Source organism: Lipophrys pholis (genome assembly GCF_963383615.2).
Source record: "Lipophrys pholis genome assembly, chromosome: 3".
Lineage (NCBI taxonomy): Eukaryota > Metazoa > Chordata > Actinopteri > Blenniiformes > Blenniidae > Lipophrys > Lipophrys pholis.
This window is the reverse complement of record NC_137627.1, coordinates 18,705,921-18,725,966: the sequence shown is the minus strand read 5'-3', so window position 1 is coordinate 18,725,966 and position 20,046 is coordinate 18,705,921. Positions and strand designations below refer to the sequence as shown.

The window sequence follows — 20,046 nt, the reverse complement described above, 5'->3', positions numbered from 1 at the left end:
CCACCAGTCAGAGCACAGACTGAACTGTCACCAGACGTTTGATTCTTCATTTGAAAGGAAGGTCAAAACACATCACATATTATCAGACCATATAATCAAAATGGACACTGTCCCCCTGACATTTGACATCCCTATGGTCAGAAGTGTCACGGAGAATGCACAAAAAAGTATAAGTATGGTGACGATGGATCACAAGAAGTCACACTTCCAAAAGCCACTTCGCCCTCCAGTGTTGGGTGTGACCATGAACGAGATTGTTTGGATGGATTAACAAATGATGAACTTGATGAGCCCTTCTTGTGATGGACAGCATGCCAGCACACATCACCCAACAAATCAAGGACACAATCAAAGCTACACTTTCAATCAGCAGTTGTAATCTGCCAACTAATACTGGCCATCGTCCCTGAAGGCTGTACTGAAGTACTCCAGCCAGTCGAAACGGCAGCGGACCAGAATTCTAAAGCTTTCTTCTATCACCTGGATGATGATGATGAATGGAGAACTTGGCTTGGATGCAACAGGCAGCTTTCTTCAAGGTTGTGTCATGAGACAATGAAGCATAGAATTCAGTGACGAACACAACTATCCAGTTTTGTTTTATTTTGTTGTTGTGGAAAATATTCTATTTTATGCCTTCATGTGAAGTAAATGATAATAAATGCATCTCATACATCAGTGAGACATTTTAAAATATGTCCTCCTCATGATGCATTTTCAACAGATGCAACTTATACCGAGATATAACTTATAGTCCGTATTATGGTCGGATTTTATGACAACTGCCAAGAACCTTTGCACAGTACTCTATATATTATGAGCAATATTGTACCAGTCAACCTCTTTATCCAGCAGTCATCTGGTTACCGGCAAACCAAACCTGTCGCTCAGCTTTTGTTAAAATGTGCGTGCCTCTGTCGAGCAGAAATTGTGCAAACAACACATATTTATAACTGCTTCAATCTGAATAATAACCACCTGTTTGTGAATTCAATGATGAGATGACAGGTGGACAAAAACCATGTAGGTATGTTCAATAACTCTCAAGGATGAAGCATCAGTTTTTCTACATTTAATTGCTTACGTGCGAGTGTGTTGCACACACTGCATTTGATAAATGTGCCTACATACTGTATGTGTGAGTGAATCTGCAGATTGTGCTCATGCATGTTTGACTTTGCGTTATGAACAACGTTGGCTGCTTATTCACTGAATGATTCCATGTCGAGCTCTAATGAGAGTTAGCTACATTGGTGTTTACTGATTGGAACCACTTCACAAAGGGTGCAATCACATGTTCACCAGGCATAACGAGACATTAATTCTGTTGTCCTCTAACTATCAGACAACAAAAATATATAATTATTCCTGCACACAGACTAACTCCTTCATGTTCCTCACTGCGGAGGCTACACACAACACTACATCACATCTCTTCACAACTCCCTTAGTTTCCCTTTCTTTGTGTCTTTCTGTTTTTCGCTTCGAAATGATTTGCCTGTTTCTTTTAAATGAGGGCTTTTTTCTTTAATTAATTAGAAAAAGAAAGAGGTTAGCAGATGATGCAAGAAGAGAATAAGTGAAGTTGTAGTGGATGGAAAGAAGCTTTGACTGTTTCAATAATTAGGTCATTGTGTTTTCGAATGACAGGAAACATTAGCATTTAAAATGAATAAAATAAAAACAATCACCAAAGATTGAGGCCACGTTTAGATGAACTGAAACGGACATTTCCCTCACTACCTTCAAAAAACAGATCTTCATTTACACGTACCCGGATATATATACCTGGTTCAGAGCTGCTTTGAGCATGCCAAACCTGTAGGGGGCAGTGTAGTAAGAAGCATAATAGCCAACCAGAATCCTGGAAAAAAAAAACACGTGAATATCCGCCTACCCCCCCTTAGATGCAAACAGAGATACGGATTTTATCCAGATCTCCACTGTGGCCAGAGTTTTCAGGAATCATCGTTTGTGGTGAGTCGTAGCTGCGCTTATGTGTAAACGCGCGGCCCAAACGCAGAGATATATCACAGTTTTTTCAAATACCCGCGTACGTGTAAACATGGCTTGAGAGAGTGACAGACAGACAGAGAGAGCGAGAGCTTAGATACCAAGGAGCGAAGAGGGGGGGATGAAATTAGAAAAAGGTAGGCATAGTAAAGTGGGAATATGAAACATAAAATCAATGGATCTGGATACAAGGTTTATTTCCTTGAGTACTCCGCAGTAGGGGGAAGTGACTTATGAGAGAGTAAAGAATACAAAATTTGGTGGAACATAAGAGGGCAAAAAGAATCACAAAAGTTGTGGGAGCTTCATAACAAAAGCATACATTTTTTTTCTAAGGATCTCTCAAGTACTTAGATTCACCGAGAGTATGCTTGATAGCAGACACAAAGACCTTCCTGCAGTACAATGAATCATATCACATCTTGCTCAATGACAGACCTTTCTGACATAACTGTGCTTATACAAAAGGCAGAAGATTTTAAGTGTTAATAGACACAAAAAGATTATTTTAGTTTCTTAAAGTGCCTCCTTATCTACATATATTTTAGCAGACTGTACCAACAAGAAAACTGGTATTTATGGACAAAAGACATAGGCTCAAGCAAGTAGTTTTTTCTAACTTTTCACCAGTTATTCACTGAGGTCTAATAAAACAAAAAAAAAGCTTTTGTAGCACTTCAGAAGAATCACAGTTCCTATCAAAGGAAAAACCGTGCTGTCATGGATGACAGTTGCTTCAACACAACAGCATGTGTCTTTTCTAAAAATCACAGATAATGTAACATACAGTTGTACACATCAAAAGATACAAAAAAAAAAAAGAAGAAAAAAGAATAAAGCACAGTATTTGTACTTTCTAACCTCCACATCGTGTTTCTAGTGATATCATGGCAATGGATGGGATTTACTTGTGTCACTTTGACACGGTGGGAGAAACCAGAGCAATCTACTATATGTGATATACAGATGAGGATTAGAACACAGACAACTTGATCTCCAAATGAGCCGGAGACAACTCGTAACTTCATCTGTTCATGTAATCAAAAGAAGAGTAATCGAAAAGCCTACATCATTTAAATAATCTTTTACGATTTCATAATTTCAATATCACAAGATTCAGCTATCCATCTTTTGTACCACTTAATTCAACTCAGGGTCACAGGGAACTGGGGCCAATCCCAGCTATCGGCGAAGGCAGGGTACACTCTGAAACAGGTCAAACTCACGTACAAACCTTTGGGCAATTGTGAGTCACCAATTAACCTCAAACACACATTTCTGGGCTGTGTGTGTGTGTGTGTGGGGGGGGGGGGGGATTTGTACTGATTCCTCACTGCTTTCCTATTAAGTGTGACATGACACAAACTGTTCTTTTTTTTCTTACAGCAATAGAAATCATAGCGTCATCAAATTGTCCTCACTTTGTACAAATCAATCATTGACTGCAGTTCAGATGAGGAGATATTGTGTTCCATCCCAGAGTGTTGAACATTTACAAATCATTCAAAAGTTGGAGCTTTCAAGGGTAAATCATAGGAATCGACTTCATTGTGAAAGAAACACACCTGGCGCGTAAACTAGAAATTGCTTTTGAATGGATATCAGGAGAAAAAAAGTTCTGGCATTTGACTGAATAATGGTGTTTCTTCATCGGCCCTGTAGTATTCCGCTTACCGCCGACGGAACTTTATTATGGAGTCACTCAGAGGCAGACGTTTATGTCTATAGACGTGGCATTGCTATTGAACTGCAGCCAAAAATGAGAGTAATTACCTCTCCCAGATGCAATGGGTCAATAGCTCTATTTTTAGTCGACATTTAAGCTTCACTCTTCAGAACCCTTGACCGTGTATGACATCAGAGGACTTGTATTTCTCAAGTACATATTTGACATTGCACACCTATTGGTCATCGGGCAGTACTCATGAAGTAGTAGGTGAAGACACCACTACGAAGCTTTATCAACACGGGGGCTGTTTTCAAAACGCAGCCATAAGGTTTTTACTCCAAACTCACACGTACAGAGCCAAACACACATATGCACACACACAAAGCCGCTGCCGGAGGCACCGCTCCAACAGCAAGTGTGTTTCCTCTGCTGGTCAGTGAGAATCAAGACAGCCGGTCTGTGGAGTACTTTGTTTTTACTCCTTCCATAGATTAGCTGGCCAGCAACATTTGGTAATTCTAAAGACATTAAGGTGCTCCTAGGTATCGCAGTGACCGTGTGCACCAGCGGCTATTGCTCATGGCATTCACATACACTGTTGTAATAAGGAAGGAGGTAGGGACAAGAGAGAAGTTCAGTAAGTTTGTAAATGTTGAGAATGCATTATTTTTTTATTTATTTTTTGGGTGGGTGGGGGAAGGTGGGATAGGCAGTGAAATGAGTTTTTATGGTCTTGTAGTTCAGTTATCCCTTGATTTGAGTCAAATGATGCATCAGCAGCCCCTCCAGCTTGGTGTGATGGGTTTGTTTATTGCACATCGTCTGATTGGCTGGAATAACATCTTGAACAAGCCCAGATTGGTGCTTTGACCAGAAATAAGTGCAACTTTGTTTTAGTTAGCTGGATATGTCAGTTAAATACAATTAATATTTACTTTATTAAATATTTAGGTTCATTAGAATAAACCTGCATTGTTAATTCATTGTCTGGTCTCTCATTTTGAAACCTGGAATTAAGTGACAAAAAAAATAAATAAATGCTGAACTAAAACGATATATTCTTTTCTGCTTTCAAGGTCTGTCTGTGTGCAATTGTATTGAGCTTGAAATGAAACCTGGGATTTCATGGTTCTCCATGTAAGAGACAGAGTTGTAAGTGTAGTCATCTTATATTGTGAACCGTTTCAATATTCCAACAACTTTTCCATCTTTTCACTCTTTTAAATGTTTACATTCAGAGGTATACTTGTATAACCATGACACTTCTCATTATTCTTCATGGATTTGTGTATTTTACCTGTGGTATGTAGTTTCGTCTCTCTTGACAGACAGCGTGGAACCACGCCAGGCAGAACAAAGACTGGGATCTCACCAGAACACCTCCTACACACAAACAATTACCATTGTGTTAAAACCATAATGCCTACAATGATTAATCATTATTTAAATTAAAAAAAAAAAAAAGAAAGGAGAAGAGAGAAGAAAAGAGAAGCGACTCACCTTTACTGATCTGCTCTGGGGTCCAAGACTCATATGTTCTGAGCAGATTTTTCTTCAACCCCGGAGGAGCCTGAAGATGGTAAAATAAAGGAGGAATGGGATAATCAAGTGATGCAACAGAAGGTAAAGAAAGAGGAGATTAAAAACGTATTTTTCTTGTGTTTGAAAATGTGAGCTGGTGGTCAGAGGTTTGCCGGTTTGAATCTCACTGCCATATCCCATCAGGTTCCATATGTGTATGCCAATGCAGTACTCTAACTTACCTTATACACTCTTCCAAGGACTCAACCTGTATTTTGTGTTTGAGCATTTTGAGCATAATTCCTCTGCCAACAATATGTGCCAATTATGATGAAAACAATGAGTAGACATTAACATAATTTCACAGATTAGCAGCCTTGCTGAACATTTGGTGTACCCATCTGGGCGATTTCATAATATACCCAGTCAATAGTGCATATCTCTTGTCAGAATGGGCCAACTCTTTCCATATGTTGCTCCAACTTAGTACTGCAAATGAGTTTAAATGATTCTACCATCAATCAAAATGATAACCACCTTTGAAACCCAGAAAATGACTTTCTAAAACCAACAATGTGCACAGACTGCATGAAGAAAAACCCATTTATTAGTCCAATATTGAGACTGACACGTGCACCTATAGCTGAGACATAATGTATTGCGGTGATTTACTTGTCGCGGGACTATGATAAGAATGTGTGTGAATCCATGTAAAGTATGTCAGTAAGTTTACCCATGAAATTGTGTGTGTCTGAACAGACAGACTGAAAGGCAGACAGGCGCAGGAAGAGCCTGTTTGTGCAGCATGCTTGGCTGCTGAAGCAGCTAACCCCATGAGCATGACTTCCCTCAGAAGCACACTAAGCACTAAAGCATGCATCACTAACACACAAGCTGCAGGCTTCTGCATCTCCTTACAGAGTATATAGAGCAGCAAAGACACACATGGACAAATTCTGTTCATAGATACCGACAGTCATAGTGGGAGAAAGCTCATTAAAAACAGCCGAGCTATAGTCATAGGCAAGGGCATACTGCCTGTGAAAAAGTATAGAGAATGTGTTATCTTATCACATTGAGTAATGCAATGTGAATTAGGTGAATGCAATCCAGCACCGGCATTTTGCCTGGGTATGTTTTTCTGCAAATACCTCATACGTGATCTTGAGACTGGACTGCAGAAGTATTGCAGGAAATCTGGAGTGAACTTCAGCTGTCAGCCAGAGACGGAAGCCGGCTTTGGGACGCAGCACATTCAGTTCCTATGAGACAAAACAGCACTTAAATTACAACAAAAAAACAAAAACAAAACTCTCATTAGTTAAAATCATGTAAGAAGAATTGAGATTCTATATAATACCGAGACATGAGATCATGCAGACCAATAATTACAGATATTTAGTTTCAAAAAGGATCTTACTGTTGTGTCATGGTTCAGATGTCCAATTTCTTAAAGCTATGTATCATTTTATCTTTCTATATAAGACTATTTCATTTGTCTCATCTAATAAGGTTTGGGGTACTGTGACAGCCAACGGAGGTCTTTTGCCTGGGCAATGAACAAAGAGTAAACACTGATCATTCAATCTATTTTGTATGTTATTTCCTCTTTTCTTTTTCTTATTCCATTGAAATGTCACTCCATCTCCATTAGATCATCACCAAGTTTTTTCATCATGGACACAAATCCCCCTTACTCTGATATATAATGTATAATTCACATGATTTGCTTCTGTCTCCTTTCTGTTTTTCGGCATTTCTTCCTCTCACTGTCCCTTCATCTCCATTTCCAGCTTTCCTCCCCTCACCTCTCCCTTCACATTCCTCACCCATCTCTTTCTATTCTTCTCAAGGATTTGTGGCTAAATATAGCACGGTGGCACCTTAGGGTCTTGTGTCATCTGATTGGCTACACGCACGCATAGGCACACGCACACCCACACACACACACACACACACACTCAACTGTAATCAATGTGTTTCTGCATCATTTGGAGACTAATTCATTCTCATGTGAGCTTATATGATTACAGAAAATCAAAGAATACAAAGAATACCAGAACTGACATCCCTCAAAGGAAACCCTTTGGTCTCAAATTGTAAGTGTGTGTGTGTGTGTGTGTGTGTGTGTGTGTGTGTGTGTGTGTGTGTGTGTGTGTGTGTGTGTGTGTGTGTGTGTGTGTGTGTGTGTGTGTGTGTGTGTGTGTGTGTGTCTTGTCAAACATATTTCTAACTACAAGACAGATTTTAGTGTTTTAGTATTTAATAAAAACGACATTAGGAAAACAAATCTTATACTTGTTGGACAACATTCACATTGTTGAAAGTCATACGTAGATAAAGAGATTACAGGTAACATATTGCTATATATCTGTTTTTATTGGCACAATGATGATGAGAATCGAAAGACGAGGTCACTCCTGATGTGACTCTCATCATATATTGAGTAGAGATGATTTCATCACATCATTCATGAAAATTCATGAAAGACACAATTGTCACTTTGGAACTTGAACTGATTGCAGTTTTTCTATCGACACTATTCCAAACCTGTCATGATTCCTACATCCTGTGATAATTCAGACAGAAGAAAAAAAAGTCCACAGCCAAACGGATGGAGTGAATAACGTTAAAACGTTAAAGTAAGAGTGAATAGACAGACAGGAAGGAAAGGACATCCGCACCGCCACCTTAAATATCGAAGACCGACAAGCTTGCCCCTCTGTCTCCCGTCTTTCACCTCCCATTTCTTTACTGGCCAACTGTTACATCCAAGACAGGAAGCATCAAGGAGACAGATGCCCGAAAGTGGAAAAATAAATGTGAAAACAGCACTAGGAAATGCAGAAAGAGGAAGCACGGATACGGCTAGAGAAATTGAGGCAGATATTAAAACAAAGCCTTCTAACCCATTCTACCTGCCTGCAGTGGATCAGGTGATTTTTCCCAACTCTCTTCTTTCACAATCACCATATTTCACATTTTGCCCCTGCTCCCTGCCTCCCCAGTTCCCCATGTTGCATCACTTTTTCATTTCAAGCTTGACTGCTGAGACTCCAACCTTATCGGTTGCAGTACAAATAGCGAGACAAAGACACTGTTAGAGAAAGAGACAGAGTTTCAGCTTTACAATATGAGGCAGGGAAATACAAACTCGTGAGAACATAGCCAGGGCGTAGAAGTATTTATGGACAAAAATCAGGCAGCAAAGTCCAACATGGAATGCTTGAAGAAAAGAAAAGAGAGTAGGGGGTATAGAAGGACGTGTGCAGAAGAGAAGTGTTGCTATAAGGCGTGATTTAAGCCACACAGTTGCACAGAGTGGACAGGAGGAGTCTCAGGGCTGACCTCAAGGCACAAACCAGCATGACCACTCACAGGTGAGGGCTTGCACACACAAATACAAACAAATATGCAGGCCAATCACAGCCAAGAAACCCCCCCACCCCCAGTGAGATGTGACCTGCAACAGTGACACAACAGAAAACTGAACCACAGGGGAAGCGCACGGACACAAGCAACGACAAACAAACACACAAGACATAATTTACACCAACTAATCTAACACGGAAGTCGGCAGTCACTTGAGAAAAATGTACACACACACGCAGGCACGCACGCACACGCACACGCACACGCACACGCACACACACACACACACACACACACACACACACACACACACACACACACACACACACACACACACACACACACACACACACACTGATATTCGGGGAATAAAACGAACAAGAAAACGCGGTCCCACAGAGCCAGACCAAAAGCAGCTAAGCAGGTAATATGGGCAGACAGGTGGAATGGAAAATGTGTATGCGCAGGCAAAGGACAGAAGGTAATTTTAGATATGAAAATGCGGGCAGCCAACAGAAGATGCTCTTCTGTATGTGAGTAGAACTGTTGTAATGTTATAGATAAATACTAACAAGCTGGGGTGAAACAGGTAAATTACGACCACAGTTTGTTTGTTTTTTTTGTTCCAGGTAATCTTCCAGGTTGCCCTTTTCCACTGACGTTCTGTCCTAACTTGAACTCGTCCAGGGAACACATTGCCGAGACAATTTATTAAACTCAGTTTTTTTTTTTAACAATGGCCGTTTTGTAGTGTGACTTATAGACCTGGACTTGATAAATTCCACTTTGCTGGATCACTGAATTCTGCATTTGACAGGACAAATGTCAAGGCAGCACTTGCTATTGTTCAATATTTTATTTCCTTTGTATAATAATGCTTTTCAGCAATACATGCTATGCCATTGCAAAGCTTTTTTATGGCCAAGGTGTCTTTGGAAATGCCAAACAGCTTTTCTATGCAGAGAGATATTAGGATGAGATTAACTCAAAACCCCATTGAACACGTGTGACTTTGGTCTGTCAAAGTGACCAATGCAATTGTGTTGAGGCACTCGCAACAAACACATATAATAGGATGAAATCCCACAGTAGTGTATGAGCAGGCTGGCGACCGCCATGACGAGGAGGAGGAGGAAAAAGAGGAGGAGGAGATGTTGGATTATTGACACTTTGTATGGTTCCATACACGACTGAGGCTCTTGTGGATTTCATGAATAAATTGCTAAATTGATTAATGGTCTTGTTTTTTCACATCACAACCGTACCATACACCAAACAAAAATCATCACCAAGGAAGAGCAGTTTTGCATCTGCAAAAAAAAACTTGGAAAATTATTCCCACTTACTCGACTATGCTGTTTATCCTGTAAGTGCATGTTTTTTACGAATAATGGCACCACTAAAAAATGGAGATAAACAGGCTTTCCACTGGGATAAGATATCATACCAAGACACCTTGTTTCAGCAAACACATCTTGCACCAAACACTAGCTTCCTCATCTTTTGTGTGTAGTTCATGAAGAGACAATCATCCATCGCCAGAATAATATCTCTAATAATGTCATAAAAAATAGTTCTTCACTGGTACAACAGATCAATACTGGGAAAGACCACAGCACCTTCATTAAAAGCACAAAGCACAAAATACAGAAAACCAAAACAAAGCTTCCTGGGAGAGACATATATATTTTAAAGTTAATAGCGGTTTCTGGAGTCTTACGAGACACAAAGACTCAAACAGGCAGAACACTTACTTTCTCCAGGAGAGGTAACCATGCAGTTACAAGGTGAAGGTTTTTCAGACAAAGCCAGTCTCCATTACGGGAACACTCTCTGAGCGTCGCTAAGGCCACATCAGCTTGCCCCTGACCCATGGAAATCTAGACAGTCAGAGAAAGCGGCAGACGTCGAAGGGGGGATGGAAAAACAGAATCAGTGGGATGGGAAAATTTGATTCTGAATTTCTTAAGTTATAATCTGGTTTATTGGTTTTAATCATCTCTGTCCTAAAAAAGAGAGACACTAAAATAAAGGTAAACTTGAATTATCAGTGCAATATTTCTCTTTAGCACTCAGACCAAAATGCAAGTAACACATTCGTCCATCTTTTATTTTCATTTAAATGCAGCTTTGCAGCGGGCTGGTTGTTACATCTGCTCCAAACTTAACGGAGTTAGAGTGGGACGAGGCAGGGAATAACACTCTACCAGTCCATCATGGTATAAACACAGAAAGATACCTAAACACACACACACACACATTGACATACTATACATATGTCTTTGTACCACAGTGCAAGGAGAAACCCCCACGCATGAGGAGAACTTGCAAATTGTAAATGAATAAATATTACAGCAAATACAAATTTGGCAGCATTCTCTGTTTTGATATTCAGGCGCATACTCGACTATTCTGGAGATGTACTCTTGCTATGCCGCTACAAAAATGACATTGCACTTGTTAATCTGCTGTAACTTCAACTATCTTGATCTGTAATCTTTCACCTCGTGATAGTTGTCCCTGCCAACAGTTTCTGCTGCGAGTTCGGCAAGCTCCTGGGAGGGGTCTGCCCCTGGGGAGATGATGATCAACACCGGCTCCCATTCCATTGTCTCAGTGTAGAGACGACGCAGATTCAGGGGAGGTGGGGAGAGCTCTTTCATATCTGCACAGAGGAGCAGTGGGTGGATAGACAACAACACACGTCAAAGAAAAATCAGTAAAATGCATTTAAACAATGTATTCACATGTGATAAACAACAGTGGGTAGATGCACAGATGGGGGGAAAAAAATTGCTATATAGAGCGGAAAAGAAGTGGAGGCACATATTTTATTACATTTGTTAAGGCGAGTTGGCTTGAGTGAGAAATAGGTTGGGAAGACAGGGAGATATAATGATAACAGGGGGGGCTTGTAAAGAAAGAAAACTGACCGCAAGGGTAAAAATAAACACAAGAAAAGAAGAGAGAAGAAGAGATGGAGGAAAGGAGACAAGCCATAAGAGGAAGATACTGTGGAAGAAAGTGAGAAAGATTAGGGGGGGTGATGTGCTATGCATATTGAGTACAAGGTATGCAGCAGATTTCACTGCACATAGCTGTAGAATACCTTGTCAACCCCCTGGTGTTAAGAAGCCAGGCTTTTTGTGGATATGACAACATGCGTGCGTGCGTGCGTGCGTGCGTGCGTGCGTGCGCCTGTGTCTTTAGTCAGCACATTGTGGCTCGAACCGTGGTGTAATATTTCAGATTGCATATGAGCTAATAGTAGCATACATGCAAAAATCAACCCACAGACAATGTAAACAGCTGTTTTAGCAATTAATCGATATGTGAAGATTTTTGTCAACATTTTGCCGCATATGCCTTAAAAGCACACACACACCCAAACAAACGGATGTGTTGAGATGACAGGCCTAAGAAATATATTTTTTTTGCTCTTACCGAATACAATAAGCTGTACTGGAGCACACGTACGCGCATGGATACAAGGTCTTGGTAGAGCACATCGTACAGCGACCTTTTGGCAGATCGCCATGGCAACACAGAGAAAAAACTGTCTACTGACTACATGGCTTGTGATATCTGGGAGCCTTTGCAGTACATGCACATGCACAAACAGATTCACAACTAACTGCTGGACATATCGGTATTCTTGGTGCAGACAAGTACTGTCAGTGTGTGGACGGCAAAGTTCACCTTGGCCTTTATGACACACAATCAGGAATCAGGGCAAAGAAAGCGCCAGTCTCTCTGTTATTCAAACACGACTGTAAAGGAAGTGCTGAATGGTTATAGAAAGTTGTGCATACCTAACCATACCTGGAAAAAGATTGTTTTTTGTTTTTTTTTTAATTACCAGCTACTTTACCTTTCCTTCAAAACAGTGATTGAAGTTTTTTTGAACATTTTGGGGAGTAAGAAATCAGTGTGTGACCGCTGTTTATGTTATGTTCACTCAGGCATGTGTGTGTGTGTGTATGTGTGAGTGTGTGTGTGAGAGAGAGAGAGAGAGAGAGAGAGAGAGAGAGAGAGAGAGAGAGAGAGAGAGAGAGAGAGAGAGACTAGTGCCCAGGCTTGGACTGGAGGGATTGAGTGAGATTAGCTATAAGAGGATTACAGACCATGCCTCATTAGCATACTGATTTACTGCCAAAAACACATACACACAAAATAGTCTTCTCTCCTGTTACTTTTTTTTTTATTATCTTATGCTCTGTCGTTCAGATCAACATACACTCTCACCCACCTTGTGCATAGTACAAACACTGTGCTCTCAAATCATTGGGTTGACTAGGGCTCCGTTTACACGACAACATTTCAAGTGACAACACCTTGACCGTTAAAGAAATGTGTTGTGTTTACACTGCAGTTGCAGTTTACCCTGTAGCTCGTTTTTGTAACAAAAGCAACACATGCATGTGCGCGGAGAACAACACACTATTAACATGAACTGCGAGTCATGCCTCTATGGAGGCCACCATTGTTACTCGTAGATGCGCAGAAGGCACTATTTACTGCGGCGGAGGTGCGGATGTGCATTAATGGCGCTCTGTAGCCTCTGGCAGTCTCTGCGGGGGGAAATTGCGACCGTGGAAGGAAAAATTCCACCTTGGGAGCCGGTATTAAAAAAAGTGACAGTTTCAGTGGATCCGAGCAAAAGTGAAGAAAGTTTTGCGGTTAAATTCACGTTTTTGTTGACATGTAAACAAAGCCCAAGTGTTCTGAGGGACCGGCATCGTGCTGAAGTGAAGGTGTGATTTATTCCAAGCGCCAATAGGCCGTCAATAAGGGAGAAAGAAGTCGTCTCTGGAGAACCAAGATCAGGAGGAAATATGCTATACTGTGCAAAAAATGTAGGCGTGTGAGAATGAAATGTTACTCCTCCATCATGCAACACAGAAAAGTTATGGTTATTATCATGATGTACTCTGATTTACAAGCGGGACATCTTGATGTGGTCATTTGTGGTCATGAAATGTAAATCCTATAGCTTGAAATAACTTGCATGTCTGGATTGAGATGATCTGGTGATTGATGATCTGGACTGCTCTCAACGTTCCTTTTGAAAATGTCAAGTGTAAATTAAAATGCTCAGTGTGGCACAGTAACACGACAGCAATTTGAAGCAGCAAACCAAGGGCACCAAAAGTATAGCGTTTTGATGCCAAATATTTCATTGTGTTAATTGTCGTTTTGTTTGTTGTCTCGGCTCACTCAAAACTATTCAGGGTTATACTGCACTAGTGTTCTCTGAAAATCATTTCTCCCAAAGTACTGATGGCCAGCCAGTGTCATTCATTCCAACTCTATTCATGTCAATGAGTGGCTTATGGTACTATTGTTTTTCTTGTGAAGAGTAACAATTGTTAAAACCAAACGACTTCACAATGAGGTACTTTCACGGGGCAGTAGTTTTACGGTAAGTCATGAATGGGTCATGTAGCTTTTCAGAATGTGACAATGGTCATGAAATATAAATCCAATAACTAGAAATTACTTGCGTGTCTTGTCATATCATCTGGACTACATTCGACTTTACTAGTGTAAATTAAAATTCTCAATGTGTCACAATAACATGACAGTATATGAAACCTTCAACCAAGGGAAACTAAACTATGTTTTGATCGCAAGTACTCCATTGTGTCAATTGTTGTTTTGGTGTCTGGGCTCACTCAACACTATGAAGTTTATACTTCAATTGTGTTCACTGAGAACCGTTTCTTCTAAAGTACTGATGGCCAGTCAGTGTCATTCATTCAAACTCTATTCATGTCAACGATCAGTGAGTGGCTGATTGTTTTATGATTATTTTCCTAAGACCTACACTTCTGAAAACGAAAAAAGATCACATAAAAAGTTCTGTTCAGGGCCTCGTTGGCGCAGTAGGCAGCGCGTCAGTCTCATAATCTGAAGGTCGTGAGTTCAACCCTCACACGGGGCAGTTGTTTTAGGGTCAATCATGATTTACAAACAGTCCGTGTTGACGGACAGGTCTTCCCCCACAGAAGCACCATTGAAAATCTAATTTATCATGGAAATTGTGCAAATATTCATCAAAAGTGCTCAATGTTTTATGATTGTTTTTCTTAAGACCTACACTTGTGAAAAACGAAAACGACAACATGAAAGAACCTTTTAAGGCCTCATTGGCGCAGTAGGCAGCGCGTCAGTCTCATAATCTGAAGGTCGTGAATTCAACCCTCCCACAGGGCAGTTCCTTTAATCCCCACAATCTCGAACACGACCACCATGGAAAATGTCAAGATGTACTATAAATCTAATTCATTATGGAAACTGTGCAAAATGTGCAAATATTCATCAAAAGGGACAGAGAGCTGACCAATCGAGTCTATGACAAATGTAATTCACTATAGATTAAACAAACGGGAGCACATCAGAAACATTACTGCCATCCAAAAACATTTTCAAAGCTTGTAGGTGTTTCAGTCAGAAGGTTCTGACTCCAAATCTTACCTCAGCCACTTTATGTAAGGTTCATGCTCAAGAGGAGGGACCATGTCAAAAATTCTCAGTTGAGCAGATCCAGCTTTTCAAAACGTGACATTGGTGTTCAAATGTGAATCCTATCGTGAGAAACTACTTGCATGTCTTCTAATATGATCTGGACTACTTCTGAACTGCCTTTTGAAAATATCAAGTGTAAATTTAAATTCTAAATGGTTCACAATAACATGACAGCAGCATGAAGCTGCAAACCAAGGGTGTCAAAAGTACGATGTTTTGATCCCAGGTATTCAACACTATGAAGTTTATACTTCAATTGCGTTCTCTGAGAACCGTTTCTTTTAAAGTACTGATGGCCAGTCAGTGTCATTCATTCAAACTCTATTCATGTCAACGATCAGTGAGTGGCTTATTGTTTTATGATTATTTTCCTAAGACCTACACTTCTGAAAAGGAAAAAATATCACATAAAAATTTCTGTTCAGGGCCTCGTTGGCACAGTAGGCAGCGCGTCAGTCTCATAATCTGAAGGTCGTGAGTTCAACCCTCACACGGGGCAGTTCCTTTACTTTCTTGAACACGGCTTTTACCACCAAAAGTACGATGTTGTGATCCCAGGTATTCAACACTATTCAGTTTATACTGCACTAGTGTTCTCTGACAACCGTTTCTCCTAAAGAACTGATGGCCAGTCAGTGTCATTCATTCCAACTCTATTCATGTCAATGACCTGAGATTGGCTTATTGTTGTACTATTGTTTGTCTTGTACAGAGCTACAATTGTGAAATCCAAACAACCTTACCATAACATACTTTTGAGGCCTCGTTGGCGCAGTAGGCAGCGCGTCAGTCTCATAATCTGAAGGTCGTGAGTTCAACCCTCACACGGGGCAGATGTTTTAGGGTCAATCATGATTTACAAACAGTCCGTGTTGACGGACAGCTCTTCATGCAACCATCTAAAAAGTTGCAGGAAAATCTATGAAGGCAGAAATGACCATCCCCCACAGAAGCACCATTGAAAATGTCAAGACTGTGACTAATTCATCATGAAAATTGAGCAAATATTCACCAAAAGGGACAGAGTATTGATGAATCGAGTCTATGAAAAATAGTCACGACAGATTGAACAATTGTGAGCACCACAGGAACATGACTACCACACAAAAATGTTAAAGGCTTGTTGTCAATCTTTCAATCTGAAGGTTCTGAATTCAGATGTCACCTCAGCCACACTATGTAAGGCTACATTCACACTGCAGGTCTTGATGCTCAATTCAGATTTTTTGAGGGTGTCCGATTTTTTTGTGTTATCATTCACATTACATTTTAAATGCAACATTTATCAGACTGCCGTTTGAACGTATGCTCAGAGCGAATGCTCAGAAGACGGCATGAAGTCATGTCGAGCACGCTATTTACATGTGGCCGGTTTTCTTGTGAAGACTTACAATTGTAAAAACTGAACGATCCCAGCATGGGGTACTTTGAGAGCCTTGTTGGCGTACTTCTGATTGTTTTTCTTAAGACCAAAAATCAAAAACGACAACATGAAAGGATCTCTTAAGGCCTCGTTGGCGCAGTAGGCAGCGCGTCAGTCTCATAATCTGAAGGTCGTGAGTTCAACCCTCACACGGGGCAGTTGTTTTAGGGTCAATCATGATTTACAAACAGTCCATGTTGATGGACAGCTCTTCATGCAACCATCTGAAAAGTTGCATGAAAATCCCCCACAGTTTTACGGTAAGTCATTATTGGGACATGTATTTGGACAAATGCAACTCTTCGTGCAACCATCTGAAAGCTCTCGCAGAAATCTACAAAGGCAGTTATTACCATCCCGCCACACAAGCTCTTTGTTAACACAGTGGAGCTCTCATACATGACTGTGACCACAACAGAAAATGTGAAGACGGGAATCTAAATCATAATGAAACCTGTGCAAGATATGCAAATATTCATCAAAAGGAACAGTGTACTGATGAATCAGGTCTATGAGAAATGTAAGTTACTATAGATTAAACAATTGTGAGCACCACAGTAACATTACTACCACTCATTGAGCGGATCCAACTTTTGAGAACTTGAAACTGGTCATCAAATGTAAGTCCTACAGATAGCGATAACTTGCTTCTCATAAGATCTGGACTACTTCTGACTTGCCTTTTGAAAATATCAAGTGTAAATTAAAATTCTAAATGTTTCACAATAACATGACAGCAGTATGAAGCTGCAAACCAAGGGTGTCAAAAGCACGATGTTTTAATCATCACATACAGCTATACTGCACTAGTGTTCTCTGACAATCGTTTCTCCGAAAGAACTGATGGCCAGTCAGTGTCATTCATTCCAACTCTATTCATGTCAGTGACCAGAGATTGGCTTATTGTTGTACTATTGTTTCTCTTGTACAGAGCTACAATTGTAAAAACCAAACGGCATTACAATGAGGTGCTTTCAGAGCCTCGTTGGCGCAGTAGGCAGCGCGTCAGTCTCATAATCTGAAGGTCGTGAGTTCAACCCTCACACGGGGCAGTTGTTTTCGGGTAAGTTATGAAGGGTCCATGTATATGGACAAGTGCAACCATCTGAAATCTCCCCCACACAAGCTCTGTGGTAATCATATAAATCATGTCCATGAAATCTTGGCATGTAATGATATTTCTTTTACAAAGTTGCCCATCCTGAATTTCAGTATTTTATTTCTGTCATCCACACATTTATGCAATTCCTATGCAAACAAAGCATACCACAACCACCTGAGCATTCGAGCGCGTCTCTAAATATCATCTTACGCCTACATAAATACCCTTCATCTGTTAAATTCACCTTAAAGCAGTAACGAGCTTCTAAGACGCTTCAATCAGAACCAAGCAACCTGTTAGGATTATCCGAGCAGAATTGTTAAGCTCATTAATCACAATCAATGAAACACTTTCTCTACCATACCTCTATTCAAGTAGAAATTTTGTATATGTGTGTTCATATCACTACAAGAGACAAACAGACATTGACAAAGAATAACAAAGGAATATGTGCGTGTATGTATCTGTTTTGGCGTATGTGGGAAATAATCAAAATGTTGAATAGCACATAAAAAGCAAATGTGGATAACCCAAAGAAAACATTTCTCTTACGCGTAATGAGAGCAAATGCACAGTATTTACCAAAATAAACACAGGTGGGTTCAGTTAATCATGTTTATATCTCATTATTCAGAGTAATTACACTCTATCAGAGAAAACCTAAAACACGTCATGAGCATTTGCAACAGCTCATTACACTTATCTTGCCTAGTTTGTAGAGCAGAGCTGTTGTTTCACTTAAAAGTTGTTTGATTTGAGGGTTTGTTTATTTCAAAACATCTGAAGTACACTGTGTAAGAAAATGTGAATAATCATGAATCCCTTTGTTTCTAAGGGGCTGATCTCACCAAGTGTGGGTCAGTGTTGCCACAGTTACCTTGAAAAACTAATCCATTTACTGATTACTAGGTACCCATTTAAAAAGTAACTTAGTTACTTTACGGATTACTTGTTTTGAAAGTAACTAAGTTAGATTACAAGTGACCTTTTTTAGTTACTTTCAGCAGCTGCCGACAACACCCCCCATCGTCTTAACATGAAAATGAAAAAAACTCTGCTGATCACTGCCCCCTGCACTATGTTTATACATATTTTAATCTTTGACCTTCATTCTTTGTTGTATTTATATCTGACTCATGGTTTTATTATCAAATGTTTATAATTTCTAGTATTTATTCACCTTGTGAAGAAGTTGTAATCTGTTTTTGCATTATTTATCTATTCATTTATTTGCACTGCCTGCTCTTAGCTCCCATTTAATTGCCCCCCAGGGGCAAATTAAGTCTTTGATTGATTGATTGATTGATTGATTGATTGAAAAAAGCAGGGGCTTCCTGCCAATATATCTCTTTACTCGGGAAAATTACAAAAATAGTATAACATCTCTGCAGTTGTGTTATTGTTGCAATGACAAGGTTTATTGAATATGTTTGTTAGTTCCGATTCTTTTGTGTCACCTGAACTTGTGTTAGAGCGAGCTGGCCTGTGATTGGCTGAGAGTGAAGGTGGGCGTGCGGAGCACGGTGTGGAAATTGCCTCTGTGTGTGTGTGTGTGTGTGTGTGTGTGTGTGTGTGTGTGTGTGTGTGTGTGTGTGTGTGTGTGTGTGTGTGTGTGTTTCCGTTTGGAGCGGCCCGGTTCTGTTTAATAATAAAGCGGTTTTACAGACAAGCAATAGTAATGCACAGTGACTTGGAGAAGTAACTTTAATCTGATTATTGTTTAGAAATAGTTACGTGTTAGATTACTCGTTACTGAAAAAAGTGGTGAAATGAGAGTAATGCGTTAAGTTATGCATTAAGTAACGCGTTACCGGCATCACTGGTATGGGTAAACATGTTTTCAAAAAAGTTTCTCTGAAGAAATTGTGCATCATTAATTGTTTCCTCAGCAATCCCGTACAAAACCGTCAAGTGGATGAATTTTGAACATAAGCCTATTTAGGAAGCTCAGGAAACTTGAAAGAAGAAAAAGACTATGACTACTACTGCACACTTACGCAGCGCTTGGGAGGCAAAGGCCGTCATGGCACTCTGCAGTCGGTCCGGTCTGATTGCCTGCACCAACAACAGCTGGCAATGAAAGAGAGCAAAAATAATTATCCATCACCATTTAAGGACAAAATGTTCAACACAATTTTCTGATATAAATCACCTTAAATAAACTATATTTGACAAATACCCAATGTCACACTGACTAATGCTTGGAAATGTCCATTTTATAACACTTTTAACTAGACAATATACAAATCAGTGAGTCAACTCAAGTGCGTTCGGGCTTGTTTATGATTTGTATCCAGGTGAGCCACTATAAGTCTTAATGCATTCCACACTGCCGTTCTGATTATTTTATCATTATTACAGAAATGACCAAAGCAAAAATATTTTCAGGAAGTTGGCATCACAGGCAGCAAACAAGAA

General features: G+C 40.1%; 1 protein-coding gene across 1 annotated transcript in view; it reads right to left on the bottom strand.

Annotated features, from left to right (window-relative positions):
* The window catches only part of dync2h1 (dynein cytoplasmic 2 heavy chain 1), a 101,753-nt gene that overhangs the window by 24,501 nt on the left and 57,206 nt on the right, over nucleotides 1–20,046 (bottom strand). Inside the window, 6 exon segments of the mRNA XM_080460502.1 lie at nucleotides 4,980–5,065; nucleotides 5,183–5,252; nucleotides 6,355–6,465; nucleotides 10,330–10,455; nucleotides 11,080–11,240; nucleotides 19,626–19,698. Of these exon segments, the coding sequence (XP_080316628.1) occupies nucleotides 4,980–5,065; nucleotides 5,183–5,252; nucleotides 6,355–6,465; nucleotides 10,330–10,455; nucleotides 11,080–11,240; nucleotides 19,626–19,698 (627 nt within the window).